The sequence below is a fragment of the Cydia strobilella genome, chromosome 14, assembly GCF_947568885.1.
Source record: "Cydia strobilella chromosome 14, ilCydStro3.1, whole genome shotgun sequence".
NCBI classification, from domain to species: domain Eukaryota; kingdom Metazoa; phylum Arthropoda; class Insecta; order Lepidoptera; family Tortricidae; genus Cydia; species Cydia strobilella.
Genome location: NC_086054.1, coordinates 3446469 through 3469172, shown reverse-complemented (window position 1 = coordinate 3469172; position 22704 = coordinate 3446469). Strand labels below are relative to the sequence as shown.

Sequence of the window (22704 nt, the reverse complement as noted above, 5' to 3'; positions counted from 1 at the left end):
ACTCCAAAATGGTGGTTAAACACGCTATGAGATTAATTCTCCATTCACTGCACACTACCACATTAGATTATTGTATAATAAAGCTATCGATATTACAATTTAAACAATATTAATGAGCAAAAAACAAAGGAATTAATCACGAGGCTACTATCAAGATGGCGTTCGAACCGGAAGTCCTTCACTAGACTTATATAGACCGTGATTACCTTTTGTTTTATTTATTTTTTTGTATCTATATCCCGGTCAATATAAGTCTAGTGATAAATGCAAATAATAAATAAGTTAATATAGTATGTTTTAATTGTTACCATCACAACTTTGTATGGTGTCGTTGTGCGTGAATCCCGGTTCGCACGGACCCTGGTTAGGATTTGGTAGGACGCGGCCTTCGTACACTACTGGTTTAGATGTAACTGTGAAAAAATAAATGTACTAAATAGGTATACTTACATTTCTTACCTTGTACCGAAAGACAAGGAAATACTTAGAAGCGTAAACTATATTCTGTTTTTTTATTCTGTAGACTAAAATGACATTTCATGCGGTATACTAAGAAATGTCATCTCATACACATGAAACGTCATTTTATATAGTCTACGGAATAAAAAAACAGACTATTAGTGTATCGGCAAAAAATAAATAACAAATGAAGTGGATGGCGCGGCACCATTCGTTTTGTAGTAACTGGATTTTCAAAGTATGACAAATGACAATCGTGACCGCATAATTTGAGGTGTTTAAGGTATTTTAAGGAATTTATCTACGGGCCAATAGTTGCCTGAAAATAAAGAATTTCATTCATTCATTCATAATGTTCGAGACCACGATTAGTACAGCCAAAGATAGATATAACTCCGTAATAGATGGATACAGTCTAAGGAAAAAACGTGCCTCGAAAATCACGAAAATTTGATTCTCGATCAGATGGCGCCACTAGTTTTGGCCTACACTCGTATAGAGGGCGTTGACTGTTTCGTTTGTTATTTATAATTTTAACGCATACCAGCGAAAGAACATGGGTCAAAATCATATAAAAATAATTAATGCAAATAAAAAAATCATTTATCCATATTTAAATACATTTTATCGTATTTTTATAAATATTTATTTTTAGTTTTAGTATGTCGACAGATGGCAGTGAATTTACTGGGGTTACAAAATTTACTATGACAGTACCGCTCTATGGTACAGCTGTAAAATTTGTGGCTACAATAGTTAACACTATTTTATGCATCTTGGTAGTATTTCTTGAGAAGCTTTAGATTTTATTAAGATTATTAATGGGAACACAGGGGAAGTCCTAAGAGACTTAAACTACGACTGATGGTAAACAAATCTGTTCTATTAATATATAAAATAAGGTTTAAAATAGCAATGAATAAACTTTGCCTTATAGTTCGTACTGATTCACACCGTAAAGTCGTGACGCACATGTGCGTCAAGTTCATAGATGATCAAAACTCACCCGGAGTATAAAAATCTTCTGTGTCCGCCACTTCCGGTTGAAATTCGAAGGCCGCTTCCGGTGTGTAAGGACTCTGGCAAATAAAAAAATATAGGTAAATAACTCATACGAAAAGAGCGAAAGAAAGGGAGATTTGATTTGTAAACAATGTTTAATCTAGAACAATGAAAACCTATCACTTTGTATGTACATTGCCATAATTATAACGAAACGTAAGTAAGTAAGTATTTATTTGCAAAGAATAAGTAGGTACAATAGTGTCTTAGGTGGTAAGTGACAATTGGTTGCTTATTCTGCTATTTGTACTATACAGGTACTTACATTTTCAAATTCGTCGTCATCTGTGTTGAAGACTTCGTTTTCCGACGAATTGCACTTAGGCAAATCTAGACATTTCCTGATCTGTTGGGAAGATATTTACATTAATATTATTTATTTATTTATTTATTTTAAACTTTATTGCACAATATAACAAATACAGTACAAATGGCGGACTTAATGCCTAAAGGCATTCTCTACCAGTCAACCACCAGGCTAAACAGAATTATCTTACAAAATATTAATTATTCTACTTTAAGAACAGTCGAATTTAGAAGTCTGAGTTGAGAAAGCTTAAAATTTTTAAAACAAGATTTGGACACAGAGTAGACCTGGAGCACACTGTTAGCGCCTATTTGCGCTGTTTAAATAAAACAAGGTATCAACTTGAGATTACCATTTTTACTGGGTTTTAGTACAATGTACAATAAGTCTATATGTATATATGGTTGCCTTTAACATCCCATGCAACCAATGGCAGAAACTGGCTGAAGACCGACCCATGTGGCGTCGTGTTATTCATGATGGTCAATCCAAGCACGACGATGCCTGGTTCTCCTTACTAAAAGAAAAACGCACGAGGCGCCACGAGCAGGCCTCCAACCCCCGCCCACATGGGGGAGCATACACCTGCTGCGTGTGTGGCCGAGGGATCCTCTCTCGTATAGGGCTTTACAGCCACGAACGCAAGTGTCGTAACACTCGTAACCGCGATGCTGCTTGAAACATCTGACACAGATGACAAAGGCCTATTTATTATATGTATATTAGGTTCTATGTCTAGGACACGCCACGCGCGTTTATCGTGGTGGTTAGATTGCAAGAGAGCGATGCGCTCGCAGCGCTGCCCGAAGATGCGTCGTATGTGTGAAACTCTGGCGCTAGCATCGCGCTTTCTGGTTGGACGCCGATCCCGCCGTCTATGTTGGCATCTTGGGGCTGCAGGGCTGCGTTTCCACACATCATTGGTTGGCGAACCTAGCGGTGTTGCCACAGCGCTAACACACACCAAAGGACTTTCGAAAGGACAAAGGAATTTCGAAGTAGGTAGGTAAGCACTCGTAGTAACTCAATTTTATTTACTGGTTTAAAAGAGACTCTCAACTACTAGACGGTGCACATGAGGCAATCGAGGTCTCCACACATAAGCGTTTTCGTCTTATCTTATTGTATGGTTTTCGGGGGCCCTTGGATACACTTCGACTCATAGGGATTTTTTGTGCAGTTACCCCCTAGGAAAAATCCGTCAACTACTCAAGAGCTTTTTCCACCATCTCCATGTGCCGGATGATGGAGCTCATGTGGCGGATGGTAGCGTTTTGAATTCCTTTGGTTCCAGATAGCCTGCTCTAAAGTCCTTCATTTTTTGTCTGGCGAGGGCTCCCGTACTAATTTAGTATCGAAGCGTGACCGCTTATTCCAGGTAGCCGTAGCCGCTCACAATTACGACCAGTGCCCTGTTTATCAAAAGCTTGTAGCCTGTAAAACAAGTGGAAGTCCCTCTCTAACAAAAGCGATTAAAAAGTGAGTTCCGCTTGTATTACAAGCTACAAGCTTTTGATAAACAGGGCACAGTGCCTTGTTTATCAAAAGCTTGTAGCTTGTAATACAAGTGGAAGTCCCTTTCTAGCAAAAGCTGTCAAAAAGTGAGTTCCGCTTGTATTACAAGCTACAAGCTTTTGATAAACAGGGCACAGTACTCATGTAAATTAAAAATATTTACAAAAAATAAGCGTTAGGGGTATAACTGGGCTATTATACTATAAAATGGTGTTAAAGTACAGTCAGCAATACTATTCGCTTAGCACCTTTGCATACAAACTTCTATACAGGGGTGGTATCTTTTCTCTGCAGCTGACTGAGCTCAGTTGAGTTGCTCGTATATAGTATTTTACAAGTAAAAATATACCTATGTGTGGTGATCTCGTGCTCTTTTTAAACGATTCATAATGCGGTCTAACTGTAGTCCATGAAAAGAGTCAAGCGTTGACAACGTTCCTTCCTACATCTTCTCGCCTTGGCCCACATCACTTGGCCCAACCAGACCCTGAAGGTAAACATGCCAACTATCGATTCTATCTTATCTAGACGTTGTCGCCTTGCCAACGTCCTCTCCTACTCGCCCTAACCCAGTGCCCCAAGACGAAAAACAGGCGGACCATTTGGCCCACAGACCATAAAGGTGACAAATATGTCTTGTCCCCTGTCTTACCTGCACGTTGTCCCCTTGGCAGCGTCCTTTCCTACAACGCCTCGTTCTGGCCTGAGTCCCAGTACCACAAGATGACGAGCAAGCGGACCACTTGGCCCAACCAGACCATTGTCCTTCTACATCCTGAAAGTTAACTGTTATATATGGTATTTTCTATAAAAAGGGACCTTATTGTCGATGGCGCTTACGCCATTATAAACGATGCTCCGATATAAATACAATGCCGCGCGACGCTGTGCGGCGTAAGCACCATCGACAATAAGGTCCCTTTTCATAGAAAATGCCACATATAGTGGAGAAAACTCGTACCTTTTATACATAATAATATTAGTTGAGTGTGACTGAAACCTTTCACAAACACTGAAGGAGGCGTTTATGAAGCTTTTGTAAGCGACTTCGTCTACGTGGAATCAGTAACAGCAGCTAGAGTAAATTTAGCGCCTGGATAAAGTGTAATAGCAATAATTAAATTTAAGCATATGCTTGACCACAATTATCAGCCAACTCATTAAATCTCTCAATTCCACCACCCTTTTCACTCAAAACTATCCTATGTCCTTCCCCGGGACTCAAACTATCTCTATACCAAATTTCAACTAAATCGGTTCAGCGGTTTAAGCGTGAAGAGGTAACACACAGACAGACAGACATACACTTTCGCAATTATAATATTAGTATGGATTGCGGAACAGTCGAATGCAATGCGAGATATCGCAGAGGCCTACCTATGTAAGTACTAAATAGGTACTGGATCAATATCTAAACCGTTCTCTAATTTACCAAAGAGTCATAGACTAAAAAGTCTAAGAAAAAATTGTGCCCTACGAGTAGAAACGTGATGTGTACACTTTGTGGTACTTAAACGTCAACTTTTAAAACAACAACTTCTTGTACAACGCCATCTGTTTCAGCTCTCAGATTCAAGGCACGTATTTCTCATAGAATTTACACTTTTTCTGCTGTATTATATTTTTCATAATTTGGTTTAACCTTCATTCATAAACCTACTGGCTTGTTACAAAGGTTACTTACCTCACACGGCGGCATGTGACATTTTCTGTGTTCTGAACTGGGCCCCTTGCACGTCGACTCATCAAGAAGAAATTTGTCTGATTTGCTGTTCTCATCTGGAATACATAGTGAAGATTCTTATTAACTTTGTAGTTGTATACTACCCAAATTAACGGCTTGACATTTCAAATCGTATTAAGAATCATAATAACACAGTAACAACGGAATAATAATTGATTTTATACGTTCTCTGACTGGTCAAGGTTTTGGAGGGGTTGAGAGTTGAGAAAGCAATTTTTTTAATACTACGTCGGTGGCAAACAAGCATACGGCCCGCCTGATGTTAAGCAGTCTCCAGAGGAGTTACATGCGCGTTGCCGACCCTAACACCGCACTCTCGTTGAGCTCTGGCAACCTTACTCACCGGCAGGAACACAACACTATGAGTAGGGTCTAGTGTTATTTGGCTGCGGTTTTCTGTAAGGTGGAGGTACTTCCCCAGTTGGGCTCTGCTCTAGATCTGGAATGACATCCGTTGTGCCCTACCACAAAAAGCGAGATGACATTCACAGAGCCCATACCTCTTTTGGACGTAGTTTAAGGACATACTCGGGTCCAAAAGATTTTTTTTAAGGAAACTGATATAAATGAACATTTATACGCTATACGCGTGCGCCCGTAAGGGACAGAACATACGCAATGCGACAATATTATTGGTGAGAAGATTTGTAGCCCACGTAGGACACTTCTATATGTATCAAAATAAAAAACCGGCTAAGTGCGAGTCGGACTCGCGCACCGACGGTTCCGTACTTTTTTAGTATTTGTTGTTATAGCGGCAACAGAAATACATCATCTGTGAAAATTTCAACTGTCTAGCTATCACGGTCCATGAGATACAGCCTGGTGACAGACAGACAGACGGACAGTGGAGTTTTAGTAATAGGGTCCCGTTTTTACCCTTTGGGTACGGAACCCTAAAAAAGTGAGACAGTGACAAGGGCAAACAATAACAGCGCTTTCTCTGCTACTCCTACTGAAAGATGCATAAGACTATCCCGTTCGGTCATTTCCCCCCACCCCTCATGACCGATCCAGTTATACTAGTTTCATGTATACCTAAGATTGATATAACTCCGTAATAGATGGATACAGTCCAGGAAAAAAACGTGCCTCGAAAATCACGAAACTCTCGATCAGAGGGCGCCAGTACCTTTGGTCTACTCTCGTATAGAGGGCGTTGACGGTTTCGTTTGTTATTTAACAATTTTAACGCATATCAGTGAAAGAACATGGATCAAAATCATAAAAATAATTAATGCAAATAAAAAAAAACATTATTCCATATTTTAAATACATTTTATCGTATTTTTATAAATCTTCATTTTTAGTTTTAAAGTGTGTCGATAGATGGCAGTGAATTTACTGTGGTTACAAAATGTACTATGGTTGAGCTGGAGCGAGGCCAGAAGGGTCGCTGAAGATAGGAAGGAGTGGCGCGAGCTTGTGAAGGCCCTTAGCACCTCTGGGGTGCCATAGGACAACAACAACAACAAAATGTACTATGACAGTACCGCTCTATAATATTATATCCTCTGATGTATACGCACCAACAGTGAGGGTCCCGTCGCTGTACTGGCAGAGCCTGCTCCTCGCCTGCCGGCCTACTCCGCAGGTCACGTTGCAGAAACTCCACGAGGACCATTCACTCCATTTGCCGGGAACTAGGCAAATAAAACATAGGTCTTTAGGCCGTTCCATCGGTATGCCGCTGTCTTTGTCACATTTCGCAAGAAAGAACGGGATACAACATACGCGCCAAGTGTCAATTTTGATCGAATTTTGTCGGTTTTTATTTATTTTAAAAACGTTACCTTACAATATCGAAATTCTAAAGCTATAAAATTACTATTTATGTTAAGATTGTTTTTTCTTCTTTTTTTGTTTATAGTATCACATAATAAATAACCGAGTAAAGTAGGATTAAAAGTCCGAGTTAGAGGTTACTTTGGGAATTAATTGTATCGAGCGAAGTGTCATAATTCGTGTATCGGAAGCTATGTTGTTAAAGATAATATAGTCAAGAACTACATATATTTTTTCCACGTCTACGAATATCAACGCCTCTTAGAAAAACAGGATCATATAAGGAGATTTTTCGACTTCTGGCTCAGGGAACCGCCTTAAAACAGATCAATAGTTTGTAATAGTTTCGATATAATAACTAGTTTTCCATTAAAACCATGCCGAGTTTCTTGCCGGTCCCATATAGGGATTTAAATGTTCTCGAGCAATAATGTAGGGTTAGAGCCGGCGTAGCTTTATTCGACGCTCGCATTGTCAATATGCCTAATTGGAAAATAAACTTTCTTTATCTTTTAATAGCACAAATTTTATATTAAAAGAAAAAATGGAAAAGTTACACTTCCAGCAGGATTTGAACACGCAACCTCCGCAATCCGGGCGTTGCTCTTAACCAATTGAGCTACGGAAGCCTACGAGAACCTTGCAAATCTTTCCATTCCTTCCCTTGTGTATTTGAAATATCGCTCGCAGACGTATCTGCATGTTAAAAAATTGATTTAACCTATAAAGTAAATAAGGTCCAGATTCCCCTTTGAATGTCAGGTGCTCTAATTTTTAGTCACTAGGCCTACATCAATTCTCGGGACTTGGTTGCCGTGCGGATCCTGGACTCCCGTAGGATCCCGAAATCCTAGGAAAACGCTAGGAAGATGATAATAATTTAGTAATGTTTCCTTCATCAGCAGAACTTCAATGGAAATTGCTGGAGTAACCGATAAATATTGGTACCTTGTGCGACTACGTTGTACCGCCTGTAGGTAGAACCGGCACTGTTTTCGGCCACACAAATGTACTGGCCCGCATCGCGAGGGGTCAAACTCCATACAGCCAGTAAACTGTTGCTCAGTACTTGGTGGATGTTGCTTGAACTACCGCTTAGATGCAGCGTGTCCTGAAAATTAATAAATATTGAAAAATTTGTATATAATATCTATGAAATTGGCGTTTTTTTCACAGATTTTTTTTTGTACGTAATTTATTCATTTCAATTGCAACTTTCAAATTATTATTTTAATTTCAAAAGTAGACTATGTAACAAATAATAGGTTTTATTTTTTATTTAATGTTTCAAATCAAAGCTTTATCAAGCTTTTCATGTGCTGCCGGTTCAAGTGTTTCAATTACGTATATAGTTTTATAAAAAAAATCTTTATTTCAGAACATTCAAGATTCCATACAATATTGTTAGTACCATCGTTATAGCTATGTGTTACTAAATACATTAAAAATAAAAACAAAACTTTCAATCAAAATCCAATAAATTTAAATATCGAATTTTATGATGCTCACTATTTTTTAAGTAATTAAGATATCTACTATCGCGGTAACCGAAGACAATATTAATTAAGATATGTGTAACATAGCTTAAAAGTTTTCAATATTCCTAACAAAATTTTGTTTGGTTTAAATTTGAGATTGCTGAATAATCCGCAAAATGCAATGTATAAAAATCACAGTTTTCATAAAATTTACCATACAAAACGCCAATTTCATAGGTAAGGACCTAATTATGCCAATGGCAGTCACAGATCACCGTAACTACAAAACGGATCATATGTGAAGTTCCATGTTTAAATGGTCCTTAGGTATGTAAATGGAGCACAAGGACCCTTTAGACATGGAACGCCACATATGATAAAACTCGCGGTCACCAGGTCACCACACATAGGCGCTCCCACTCCCGTATTTATTTAGTATGGGAGGACGGCCGCTTGTTTTAATTGCATCGACATTCATGTGCATTAAAAATGTATACAGAAATTAAGTTTAAGGGATAAACGTGGCTGTTGAGGTTTAAATTGGATCAGGATGTAACGTAGGTAAGAGTTTTGATTATGATTTATGATTGTATTAATGCTTGACATCATTCACGTAAGAGTACAGTACAGCCGGACGTTGACCAAGTCATCTAAACTCACCCACGTCATGGGTCCCACTGTCTACAATAAGTTGCCTAAAAACATAATTAATGCTCCAAGCTTGGGCAGCTTTAAATTCCACCTAAAGCAGTGGCTTATCGAGCAATCGTTTTATAGCTATGACGAATTCATTGCGTGTAAGGCATAATGCTTAGTATTATCATATGTTAATTCCACCATTTGCGGTATACATTATTATATTGACAATTATTATTAAAACATTTAGTTAATTATTATTAATCAGAACTGTTTGTACCTAATAACTAGATCACTATTATTGGGAAATCACTATTATTAATTATTGACGTGTAAATTGGTTTTATAAATAAATTATTATGATTATGATTATGATTACATAGGAAATGTTTGTTTGTACACCTGTAAAGGTAGAGTCTTGGTGAGTCCACGTAAAATTGTTACAATAGTAATTACTGTGTAATGTACCCATTTCTCACAGACAATAAAGATTATGATTATGACTCAGTGGTGCTCGCGGCGAAGCATTTTACAAGAAAAAAATGCACCTACGTATGTGTGGCTTTGTCTTTTTAGCTAGGAGGATATAACCAAACGGAGTAGCCATTAACAGGCATTCCCCTCTGTCGAAAATAGTAGGCCAATGGTCATACACAATGTATGGACTGACGTTTATCTGACATGGCTATTTTGACGTTACGTATACATTTGACGTTCCCCTCCCCCGCATAAATTGGTAGACTTTTTGTACAGCAAATTACAGACGTGGCGGCTCCGTTTGGTTATACCCTCCTAGCATTTTAGGGTCGGTTGCTTCAAACAGTCTGTCAACGTTAAAACGTTCGATTTTTATTGTACAAGTTTCATAGTTCATTACTGATAGTCACATTGATCAATGATCAGTCTGTCAAATGCGGTTGGTGTAACTGGTCTTTAGCCTGTATCCGCAACAAAGTAATGTGTACCTTCAACCAAGAAATTTTAGGCATGGGGTGTCCATCAACCTCACACTTCAATACAAGGCTCCTTCTCAACGGCACAATCCTCGTTTCACTGATATTAGCGCCTACATTGCCAGCAATGGATGGCGGCTTCTCGATGGTAACGTCGTACATCACTTCGGTAGTGCCGACTTTATTCGTCATTATGCAGGAGTAGAGGCCGGAGTCGGATGTCTCGGTTTTAGGTATGATCTGTTAATTAGAATAAAGTTAGAAACTGAACTGATTGGATGTATCATGTTTATACTTTATACTCTTTATAGGACCACCTTCCGCAAAATTGTATAGTTTAATGCAATCAATCAATCTTTTGTTGATAAAATATAATGTCAATACAATACTTACAGCTAATGAGAATTATTATATTCTGAATGAAATATTACTTAGTTATCTGGGGTACATCATTATTTTTGGGTTAAAATAAATTTTAATATATATTAAATAAGAGTAAGTACAGTCGGGTTCCCCTCATCTGGCAGAATATTATTTGTCAGAAATACACTTCGCATATCACGTATCGCAGAAAACTTTTAGTCGAATGATACTTTCGCAGAATTTTCTAAGTAGGGTTTTTTGCCAAATAATATGCAAAAAGAAACTCTACAAAGTAATATTATGCGAAAAGCAGTATGCGAAAGGTAATTCTGCCAAACGACATTTCTGCCAAGTAACATTATGCAAGACAAAAATATGTCAAAAAACTTTCTCCAACCCAATAGGGAACCAGTACAGTCAGCATTGATGATGATGATGCTCTCCTGACCGATTTCGGCCACAGCGACTGTGTGCTCTGGAGTAGGCAATTTTTTTTAAATAGATAAATAAATAAATAAATAAAAAAGCCTTTTTATTTCTTGCATGCAAAAAAGAGAACAATAATGTTGTTTCTAAGTGTAAGGAGTTGGTTGTTGGTAGTTAGTTTTTTACATATTTTGTGTTTTTTTTACCTATCTTAATTTCTAGAATGTTAGTATTTTTAGTATTTATAATTTCATATTAAGATTATTAAGTATATTTATTTGTTGTTATTTTTTTAATCTTCTGCAAGAACCCCAGGTTGGGTGAATGCCTCCTCCAAAGACGCCCGAATAGTTCGGTCTTGTGTATGAAATTTTTGTGTTCTTCTATTGACATTCCGCCTCTTCTCACTTCCGATATACCTATTACATTGTACTTGATTTATTTTATTGATTCTTCTAATTCAATTCAGCGGTCATATGACGAAAGTGTTCTGACGTTGTATGTTGCAATCTGTATTTGTTGAAATTGAAATTCTTTGTTCTTTGGAGGGTTTTGGTCATAATCTTCCACGGTGACCAGCCGTGTTGGAAGATGGGTATTGTGTTTTTTTAAATAGATAGTGACAGTCAAAGTGGCCAAATATGTTACAATTAGAACACATCGTTATGTCTATGGTAACAATAGGGTTATCGTGATATATTTGGTCACTTTAGTCATCACTATCTATTTGACGCTGACTATACCTACAATTAATGACTGTTTATATATAGGTACAAACGTCCAATATGACAAGACAAAACTATAATTATTTATTATTTTATTTTATAAGCATATACACTGGTCTTTTCCTTGATGTTTGAATCTCTATTGTTTCTCAACTCTTGTGGTGAAAAATTCCCCGTAAATTAAATTGGAGTATAATTATAGTGTTCTATAATATGTTCTTATAATATGTCCGCGTTACACTATTTTTTTCTATTTTACGCACGCATTACGCACGATAAGGTACTAAAAACTACGTAACTTACCAAAGTGATGTTGTCTGTTGAAAGTGACAGCCTCGTCGTGTTGACGAGTTCCGTGTAGGGCTGCTTGAGCCACGAGACGTATGGGGAAGGACTACCTTCGGCAGGGCAGGTTAGGGACAGTGGTTTGCCGACTCGGATTGATGTAGAGTGGGAGTCTTTGGATGGCGGTGGTGGTACTAGAAACAAATGGGGGTAAAAATTAAAACAATCCAATTTCTCATGAATGCCACTACAGGCGGTTCTGTAAGAGAGTTCCAAGTGACAAGTGATGACTGTTAGATTGTTGCCTGTCTGAAGTCTACACAGGGTGGCTAAAAATAAGCGCATTCCTGTTGCCAGGGAGGTTTTGGGATTTTACTGAGCAACTTTTACTATGGGATCAACCACGAAATCGCGAAAAAAATTACCCTCCCATAGTAAATGAACCAGCCAAAATGTATGAAACAGCTAATTTTCAGGGTTCCGTACCCAAAGGGTAAAAACGGGACCCTATTACTAAGACTCCGCTGTCCGTCTGTCTGTCTGTCACCAGGCTGTATCTCATGAACCGTGATAGCATGAACAGTTGAAATTTTCACAGATGATGTATTTTTGTTACCGCTATAACAACAAATACTAAAAAGTACGGAACCCTCGGTGCGCGGCCGGTTTATTTTTTATTTTTTCGTGATTTCAGGGTTGGTCCCATACCTATAGTAAAAGTTGCTTAGTATAATCCCAAAACCTCCCTGGCAACGGGAATGCACTTATTGTTTACGTCCCACGTCCAACGTCCACACAGAAAAAGTTCAGTCTGTAATGACAGACATGCCTCGCGAGCTCGCGATACTCATCTACACAGAGCGAGCTTCTTTGCGAGGCAATTTTCTCACGAGGCGACTCGTTAATCTGTATGGATGGACCCGCTTTGTGATTTATTTTTCCCGTGCCCGGATTATTCGGCGCCTATATGCAGGACGATTTCGGGGTCGTGGAGCAAGAGAACAAGACATCATACAGAATTAAAAGTTGAGCCTAATGATAAACTGAAATAAAACACAAATTAAAATATTTTCATAGAAAATAATTTAATTTGTTCTTAGAGTATGAGCCTAATGATGTTGCTTTAAATCACCAATAATGATGATTACTTTTCATATGACAAGTAGGATTTTTTTTTATTGCATACAATTTAGTCACCCTACTCAATGTGACGTCTTGTCGCTTTTCATACAGTATGTCAAAACTGTCTAAAGTCATAGGGTAACCATGATTATGATTACTTAGTATAAGATAGTAAAATTAAACTAATTATCCATATGATATTGTGGATCATTTACAGAAAAAGTGATTCTGGATCACGACCCAAAAATCAGACTATAGGTATATTTGTATACCTATAGTCACAATAAATATATTATGAAATATTTATCAGTACGGTTTTTACTCACTATTATTTTTTATCCGAAACATGTCGCCAAAAGCGACTAAAAATAATAGTGAGTTAAAACCGTAATGATAAATATTTTGATATATGTCTCACGATAGTTTAAGTGCAAATATATTATGATTATGATATATATATATATACATATATAATATGAAGTTTTTGGTTGGCTTACCCAAAACGTCAACTATGTATACGATGCTGGTATTCCCAACGCTATTCCTAGCGACGCAAATGTAGTTCCCGCTTTGTTCCGGTCGAGCCTCGCGCGATTGTATCACTTCTCCGAAGTCCGTTGATACCATGCTTTCGTCAAATAATCTAAAACAAAGTTTCAGATTTTTTTTTCTAAACAAATAGCTGATAATATAGACAATATTCTTAAAAGTCTGAATGTAGTCAGTGTTGATTCCAAGAAAGAGATCAGCTCACTCAGTGTATAAACTGGCAAGTCAGGAGAATAGGGAGACGAACGTCGAGCGCGTTTAGTTAGACCGACTGTATATTTATTTATTTAATGCAATTATGGTTAAACGGCATTACAGCAAAAACCAGTGCGCCTAGAAACTTAAGCTAACAGTATATATACCGCGCGCGCGCGCGTTATATGCGCGAACGATGAAAGATGTTTGCAGTTATAGGCGTTATAGCTAATAAGCAAGAAGTCATTGTAAATAAATTATCGTCAGAACATTTCGACGAGTGACGAGGTGAGTATGGAGATAACTAAGATTGAGATAATTTTGATGCAATGAGATGAGATGACAGCCAAATAAATTTACCTCAAAGGGGGCGTCCGTTTAAACAAATACACTTCAGGCATGGGATTTTCATAAGGACAGTGCAGGTTAAACGCTTTTCCGGATATCACCTCCAGTCTTGTCTCCTTCTTCGTGGAAAACCAGTTTTGAAACAAGGTTTTAAATTGGATACTTATATTACTCAAAGGGACACCATCTTTGAACCAATACACTTCAGGCATAGGGTTCCCATACGGATGACAGTGAAGGTTGAACGCTTGTCCGGATATCACGTCCAGTCTTGTCTCCGTCTCCATGGAGAACCAGTTTTAAAACAAGGTATTAAATTGGATAGTCTAATACTTACCTCAAAGGGACGCCATCTTTGAACCAATACACTTCAGGCATAGGGTTCCCATACGGATGACAGTGAAGGTTAAACGCTTTTCCGGATATCACCTCCAGTCTTGTCTCCGTCTCCATGGAGAACCAGTTTTAAAACAAGGTATTAAATTGGATAGTCTAATACTTACCTCAAAGGGACGCCATCTTTGAACCAATACACTTCAGGCATAGGGTTCCATACGGATGACCGTGAAGGTTGAACGCTTGTCCGGATATCACCTCCAGTCTTGTCTCCGTCTCCATGGAGAACCAGTTTTAAAACAAGGTATTAAATTGGATAGTCTAATACTTACCTCAAAGGGACGCCATCTTTGAACCAATACACTTCAGGCATAGGGTTCCCATACGGATGACAGTGAAGGTTGAACGCTTGTCCGGATATCACCTCCAGTATTGTCTCCGTCTCCGTGGAGTTCCAGTTTTGAAACAAGGTTTTGAATATTTTAGGGGGCTCTGAAAACATTTAAGTACGTTGGGACAATGCATTTCTTTAAAAAAAATGGTAAAGATAACATAGATAGATAGAAGTTTATCACCTCGGCAGTTTAAACACTTTAAACAAGCATATACCTACAAGTAATAAAATCGGATTTTGCTCATTACGCTTGGTATGCATAAACCACGAGACTAAAGTTATTTGCTCAAAATACTAGTAGAAAAACTTTCATTTGCTCAACTCAAAATTAGCACTAGCAGTACAAAACAATTTTGCTCTCTTGTTTCAAAAATAACTATAGAATAGTAACGGGTTGAGGACTTCTACTTTTTTTAAATACATTCTACACACCTAGCACATCTACCTTGGTTCTCCGTTCATCCATCCCGCCTTCGTTACTCGCCACACAAGAATATACGCCAGAAGTACTTGTGTTCACATTACTGAATACTAAGTCGGCATAATTTATGTCTTGCTGGTTTTCGCTAAGTGTTTTCCCGTTTTTGATCCACTGTATTTTGGGTGTGGGACGGCCGGAAGCTTTGCAGGATAATCGGGAAGTGCTGCCAAACTGAAAAAGATAAACGTTGTATGGCCCTTCGAACCGGATAGACCTGAATGTGATGTCCCAGAACAGATGTATAGAGATGAAAATGTCGGTTCCATTTTAAATTAATAATGCCAATCTTCGCACTATTTTTAACTGTATTTGATTCCGTTTTTTATTATTTATTTTGTTTGCCCCTCTCAGTTTCAATAGCTATTAGGTACTTTTTTTCATGCAGCCGGAAATATTTTTACTAAAAAAAGAAACAAGCTAACGACTGGCCTAAGTTTCATAAAGCTTCAAACTACAAGCTTACTGCTCACTTTTCTAACAAACATATTCATTGGTAAGAGAGGAAAACAGCGAACTTGTTTCAAAATGATTAATGTTATCCACTTTACCACGATTTCTGCATGTCCTTCCACCGTGGTCCCTTCTTGATTATACAGTATAATTTCCTCAATAACGGCCGGTGCGGCAATAGCCACATTGTACACTATGTGCGCCGAGCCGGCAATGTTGCGCGCCGAGCAACGGAACAGGCCTTCTGAGGTGTTAGATACGTTGGTAATGGTCAGTGATGAGTTGATGAGACGCCAGTTAGGGTTGCTAAAAATGAAAAAGGGATACTAAATCAGAATCTCCTAGGGATGAGCGGTGCCCCCCAATACAGGCATTTATTTGCTTACCGGGTGGTTCCATCCCCTGCATCATATACAATATACATGTATGTCTATATCAAAGATAGATATAACTCCGTAATAGATGAATACAGTCTAAGGAAAAAACATGCCTGGAAAATCACGAAAATTTGATTCTCGATCAGATGGCACCACTAGTTTTGGCCTACTCTCGTATAGAGGGCGTTGACGGTTTCGTTTGTTATTTATAATTTTAACACATATCAGTGAAAGAACATGGGTCAAAATCATATAAAAATAATTAATGCAAATAAAAAAATCATTTATCCATATTTAAATACATTTTATAGTATTTTTAAAATCTTCATTTTTATTTTTAAAGTGTGTCGATAGATGGCAGTGAATTTACTGTGGTTACAAAATGTACTATGACAGTACCGCTCTATATTATATCCTCTTTGTCTATATATAAAATAAATAATTTTGAACATTGTTTTTTTTTTATCTCAGGTATCAGTCAATAATAATACTTCTCATCTTCTCATTGTATCAACACGCATCAAAAGTAATTTGTTTATTCAAATATGTACTCGTTTTCAAATGTCAAAATGATGCGAGAGATCTTTCTGTACTTTAGTACTATTCAATTTTATTCTGTGTAAGATTGGTACCTGTATGTCCATTCAATTGAGGGTTGTGGAGATCCCTCGGCGTTGCATTGCAGGGTTGCGTTCATTCCTTCCTTCAGTTGGACGTCTAATAAGTCAAACTCCGATATAAAAGGCGGCACTGGAAAATATCGGATAATTATTATGTCCAAATGTTAGCTAATGTACCCGTGAGTAGAGAAGAAATTTGAATGAGATTGGAGAAGGAATTATAATAATCAATTGATTTTGCCATAAAATCGCGAAGAAACTCATAAGCACACAAACGTCAAGGTCAAGCAGACTGTTCAGTATTACAAACCTAGAAAAACACCTGTAAATTTCTTTAAAAAATGAGGATAAACACGCAAAAATTACGCTAATATAGAATGAATGATGACCCAGCAATCGTGTTTGAGTGCGTTCGAGACTCGAGTTCTAGGTAAAGAAAGAGGAAGAAGGTTCTAGGTATTTAGAAGAAGAGGTTGGAATTTAAAAACTGGACATTTCCGGTTTATGGACTTATAAGAACAGTTGGAACCAGTGCTATCGATGGGTTTTTAAACGTCACGGCTGTTATGGGTGTTAGGGCAGTATGTTTCGTACCTAGAACATCTAAATTAAAATGCCTGACCACAGTGCCATGCTTGTTACTGGCTATGCACGTGTATACTCCAGTATGATGCAGCTGTAGATTCTTAAGCTTCAAACGAGATTTATCTTCGCCTAGCATTATTCGGGAGTTGGCCAGCCATCTTATCTGTAAAAAAACACGTATTACATTAAGGGAGGGCTCATACAATTGTGAGGAGTCTAGAGTCGTGTTGTCCCTACAACCACCACATATATTTGAATTCCACTAAGCATAACCCCAGAATACCAATATTACCAATATATCCTCTATTTATATCTTTGCGGGTAAATCTTTATGCTATCTCTCTCTCTCTCTCTCTTTATCTCTATGCGTGCAAATGTGACTAGATGTTTTCTATTTGTTAAGAAAGCATTTACCCTAATGTACTGGCGCAGTCGGTAGGATCGTTACATTTATTTTATTTTTATTTTATTGATTTGGAGATCCAACAGCTGTGACATTAACACAAACATTATAGTAGATACGACAACTGCCAAAGCGTATAATATAAAATAAATAATTTATAAAAACATAATAATTAATAGAAACTGCGCTGAATTTTTATAGTAAATTGTGTTACGAGTGATTATACAACATAAAATAAAAATACCTTCGATCGGTTCGTATACAAATGGTTAATGGTCGATGACGTTTAGTAGTAGCCGGTCGATTTGCATTTTACCATTGGCAAATAGAAAATAGAGTGTACTATTGTCTAAAGAATAAATAATACAAAGCCTTAAGTACTAACACAATGAGTCCTCCAGCCAAGTGTGGAAATTGCGATAAAAGAATCAACAGCAGGCATTCACTGGATTGTTCCTCTTGTAACGTGGGATACTGCTTAGATTGCCTAGAACGCATCGGTGTTGGTAGCAAACGTTATACCCTAATGTCTGTGGACAATAAAAAAACCTGGAAATGCCGAAGGTGCCATGAAAAAGACTTACCAACATCAGCAAGTACTCCATTGCCCAAGCCTGATATATCAAAACTCCCGTGCTCAGTCTTTCCATCGTCAAATAACACAGCCTGCAAAAAATTACAAAAGCGACGCCCAGATGACTTGTCTTTAACCCACTCATCTACAGACAGTATTTGCACTGTACTTGGCGACACTTTATGTTCTCCTCCAGACTTTACAATAACACAAAACCAATCAGTTTCTAGTTGTAAGTCAGTTTTACCACCCCAAAAACGGCCGGCGCCGACGTCTGGCTCAAAATCAGATGATGAAAGTGCTACTAGGGAGTTCTTAAACTCTGCTCAAAACCTAGCATCAATGACTGTTCCCAACGAGGTTCTCTCTTCATTTACAACAGCCCTCCAGCAACTGCAACGCGTCTTCGACACAATGACACGAGAGATGACCGCGTTCACTACATCGCTCAACAACACCTCTGAGGACGTGGCATCTTTTCGAAATGAAATCTCAGAAATGAAAAGCCAGCTGAAAGAGCTAGATTTTTGTAAATCTGAAGTAAAAAATCTTCGCACTGAAGTGGTCGAGCTGCGCCAAGAAATAGAATACAAGGAACAGCGCCATCTACTGAAGGATGTCGAAATTTTAGGTCTAACAGAACACAATAGCGAAAACTTACAACAAGTAATTCACACAATGTGCGCCAAGTTGGGTGTCGAACTGGACCCTCGTGACGTGGACGACGTGCGGCGCGTGGGCCTTCGCGGCGGTGGCGTGGGCAGCGTCGAGCGGCCACGACCCGTCGTGCTGACGCTGACGCGGCGCGCCCCGCGTGACCAGATCCTGCGCGCCGCCAGAGTACGCCGCGGGCTCACCACTGATATGCTGGAAGTTCCGGGAAGCTCTCGTCGCGTGTACATAAACGAACACCTCACAAAGGCTAACAGGGTTCTTTTCAGTAAAGCCCGAGCCGCAGGAGCTCAACTAAACTTTAAATTCACTTGGACCTCAAACGGTACCATTTATATGCGTCGCTCCGAAATTAGCTCAATAGTACGAATTACATCGGAAGCAGTGTTGGAAAAACTATACAAGGGACCTGCATCTAATAGTCAACACGCGCCGTTTCAAGGGCTGCCTAATTGATTGCGGTTTGATAATATGTTTAACCCTAATGTACGCCACTTTTTTACATATTATTAATTATAATTTAGATTTTTATATAAATACTAGGTTTCTTTCTTATGGATCTCAAAAATATCTGTCTCGTGCAATACTTTATCATAGTAGTCTGTTTCTGTGGAAACTTTTTGTTACACTAAGCCTTTACTTTTTAACTAGTTGTATGTATGTTGCTATTTTTTACTCGATGTCATACATAACACACACATTTTTTATACTTATCACGCTAAATGTTTTTAACCTAGTCCTATACGAACCTAGTTCTATTTATAAATGACCAAAAAAATAAATTTAAAATTAGGACTTCTCAATGCAGGCTCTCTAGGGACTAATCATAACGAATTTATAGTTGCAGTTCAAGAGCGTAATATAGACATAATGGCTATAAATGAATCCTGGCTTCGGGAAGGGGAAGAGGGGCGGGCACCTGTCTTGCCGAACTATAGCCTGCGCCACGTCCCACGGCCTCGCTCGGTGCGAGAACGCGGTGGCGGCGTCGGCTTTTACATCAGGAAAGGCATTACTGCGCGGCGCTGTGCTCATCCCTCTGACTCCGTAGTTGAACAAATGTGGCTTAAGTTATCTATTAAAGGTGTAGTTTTACTTCTAGGAACAGCTTACCGGCCACCATGGTTTGACATTGATACTTTTGACTATATTACGTTAATGGGAGATTTTAATGTTAATTTGTTAAATAAAGACCGAAATTGTACTAAACTCACTCAATTTTTAAACTATTTAAATTTTACACAATATGTTAATGAGCCAACTCACTTTACAAGTCATAGCAGTACATTGATAGATTTGATTTGCAGCAACATTGCCGTTTTAAACACTCAAGTAGACTATATACCTACTCTTAGTCACCATGCATTCCTAACTTGTGAACTAAATATAAAGAAAATTAAACCTGTGCCTCAGCAAGTTATTCTAAGACCACTAAAAGATATTGATTTACTAATATTTAACAAATCTCTTGAATATATTCAATGGGACAATATCATTTCACTATCAACCGTAAATGATATGGTCAATTCTTTTAATAGCATAGTTTTATCTCTGTTCAACTTATATGCACCTCAAAAACTGGTTATTATCAGAGAAAGAAGCTATCCTTGGATAACATATACGATTAGGGAAATGATGCGCCTGCGTGATCAGGCTCATAATAGGTTTAGGGCATCTGGATTAGATGAACATAAAAAATACTACACTGATTTAAAAAGCTGCGTCAACAAAGCTCTATTTAATGAAACACGGGCTTATTTCAACCAAAATATTAACCATAATGCTAGTAACTCTCGGTCTCTATGGAACAATCTTAAACGTACCGTGAAAATAACTCATAACTCTCAGAACCATGAAATTCCTACTCATTTACGTGACCCAGATCTTATTAATTCACATTTCCTCCAAGTTCCAGGCAGTCCTGTAGCTCCACAACCATATCAGGCTTACTTTGAATCCAACCACTATCATACTTCATCATTTAGGTTAGAGCCAGTAGATGAGATCTCTGTGCTTAAAATAATCAGATCACTTAAATCCTCTGCTCTGGGTGATGACGGTATTAACTTAGATATGCTACTTCTAACTCTTCCTCGTTCACTTAGTACAATAACTGTAATAATAAATAAATCCATAACATAATCAGTCTTCCCCGATGCCTGGAAAGTGGCTTTGGTAACGCCTCTTCCTAAAAAAAATAATATCACTAGTTTTAAAGATTTGCGACCAATAAGCATTCTTCCTTGTATATCTAAAATATTGGAACGCATTGTATACACACAGTTATATGCTTTTCTTGAAAGAAATCAAATTCTTCCTATTCAACAATCTGGGTTTCGTAAATCGCGTAGTACGGCAACTGCACTTCTTGATGTAGTAGACAATATACTATCTGCACAGGATATGGGCAGGGGAACTATAATGACACTTCTTGATTTCTCACGTGCCTTTGATGCTATTAATACAAAATTATTGTTATCAAAAATGAAATACTATGGCGTTGAACCAGACACAATTAAATGGTTTTCGAGTTATCTTAATCGTCGAACGCAAGTTATCAAACTTACAGATAATAACGGTATGTTTTTGAAATCCAAACCATCTATTTTATCTAGAGGAGTGCCACAGGGGTCGATCTTAGGCCCGCTTTTATTTATCCTATATACAGCTGATGTCCGTGATGTAATAAAACATAGTAACTTCCACATATACGCAGACGATATCCAAATCTACATCCCATGTGATCCTGCTAATGTGGCTGTAGCAGTTGCCAAAATAAATGAAGACTTAGATAACATAACAATTTGGTCATCATCGAACTCTTTAGTACTTAATCCTAATAAATCAAAAGTTATGATTTTTGGCTCCAAGCATCAAATAATACAAATAGAAAACCATAAACCTATCATTTCCATTTTAGGCGAAGAAATAGATCGTGTTTCTGAATCGCGTAATCTAGGTGTTATAATGGATGAATGTCTTCGTTTTGAAAGTCACATAGCAGATATTGCCCGAAACTCATTTTATAGACTTAAGGTCCTCTATAGAATCCGTGATTTTCTTAGCGTAGACCTTCGAGTCAACCTTTGTGATACGCTAATACTCTCAAAGTTTGATTACGCGGACGTGGTTTATGGACCACGGTTGTTAGCTAGAACTGAACGCATTATACAAAGAGTCCAGAATGCATGTGCACGTTACTGTTTTAGAATCCCTCCACGAACGCACGTGACACCTTACTTAAATTCATCAGGCATTCTTAAAATGACTTACAGAAGAGAACTTCATCTATCTTCCTTGTTGTTTGGAGTATTAAAGTTTTCAAAACCCGAGTACCTCTTCCAAAAGTTCACCTGGCGTTCAAAACTTCTATGAAATATGGTCTTAGATCGGTCAACAACAAATTAGTAACTTTTCATTACTGCACCTCCGCATTTCGAGGAAGTTTTAAATACACAGCAACTAAGTGCTGGAATAATATACCTCCGCCATTAAAGATATTAAATTCTCTTAAAAGTTTTAAAACACAGCTTAAGCGACACCTTCTTCAGATTCAAAATGAACTACCTCTTGGCGGTAGAGCAATACCCTCTTATCTTTGATTATAGCCCAGCCATATAATACATACAATAATGACATTAAATATAATATTATTTACAAATACGCACATTCACACTTTACACTTCAGTATCAGTCTTACCTACGTATAAATATATATCTTAACCAACAAAAACACAAAAAATCCTTTATAATTTTATAAGTACTTATAATAATACTACACACTCAACAACACAATGCACACTTTCATTTCATACACCTTCCATATACCTATTCTTTATCTTTCTTTTTCTCATTTAATG

At 37.9% G+C, this 22704-nt stretch overlaps 1 protein-coding gene across 1 annotated transcript in view; it reads right to left on the bottom strand.

Annotated features, from left to right (window-relative positions):
• The window catches only part of LOC134747415 (hemicentin-1-like), a 52570-nt gene that overhangs the window by 3700 nt on the left and 26166 nt on the right, over positions 1-22704 (bottom strand). The window contains exons 31-45 of the mRNA XM_063682038.1: positions 17205-17358; positions 16623-16740; positions 15712-15919; positions 15115-15334; positions 14621-14780; positions 13358-13503; positions 11757-11932; positions 9952-10179; positions 7821-7983; positions 6617-6730; positions 5028-5122; positions 3996-4118; positions 1787-1867; positions 1466-1538; positions 309-413 (exon numbers count right to left, since the gene is read on the bottom strand). Coding sequence (XP_063538108.1) covers positions 309-413; positions 1466-1538; positions 1787-1867; positions 3996-4118; positions 5028-5122; positions 6617-6730; positions 7821-7983; positions 9952-10179; positions 11757-11932; positions 13358-13503; positions 14621-14780; positions 15115-15334; positions 15712-15919; positions 16623-16740; positions 17205-17358 — 2164 coding nt within the window. The remainder of the gene's footprint in view (positions 1-308; positions 414-1465; positions 1539-1786; positions 1868-3995; positions 4119-5027; positions 5123-6616; positions 6731-7820; positions 7984-9951; positions 10180-11756; positions 11933-13357; positions 13504-14620; positions 14781-15114; positions 15335-15711; positions 15920-16622; positions 16741-17204; positions 17359-22704) is intronic.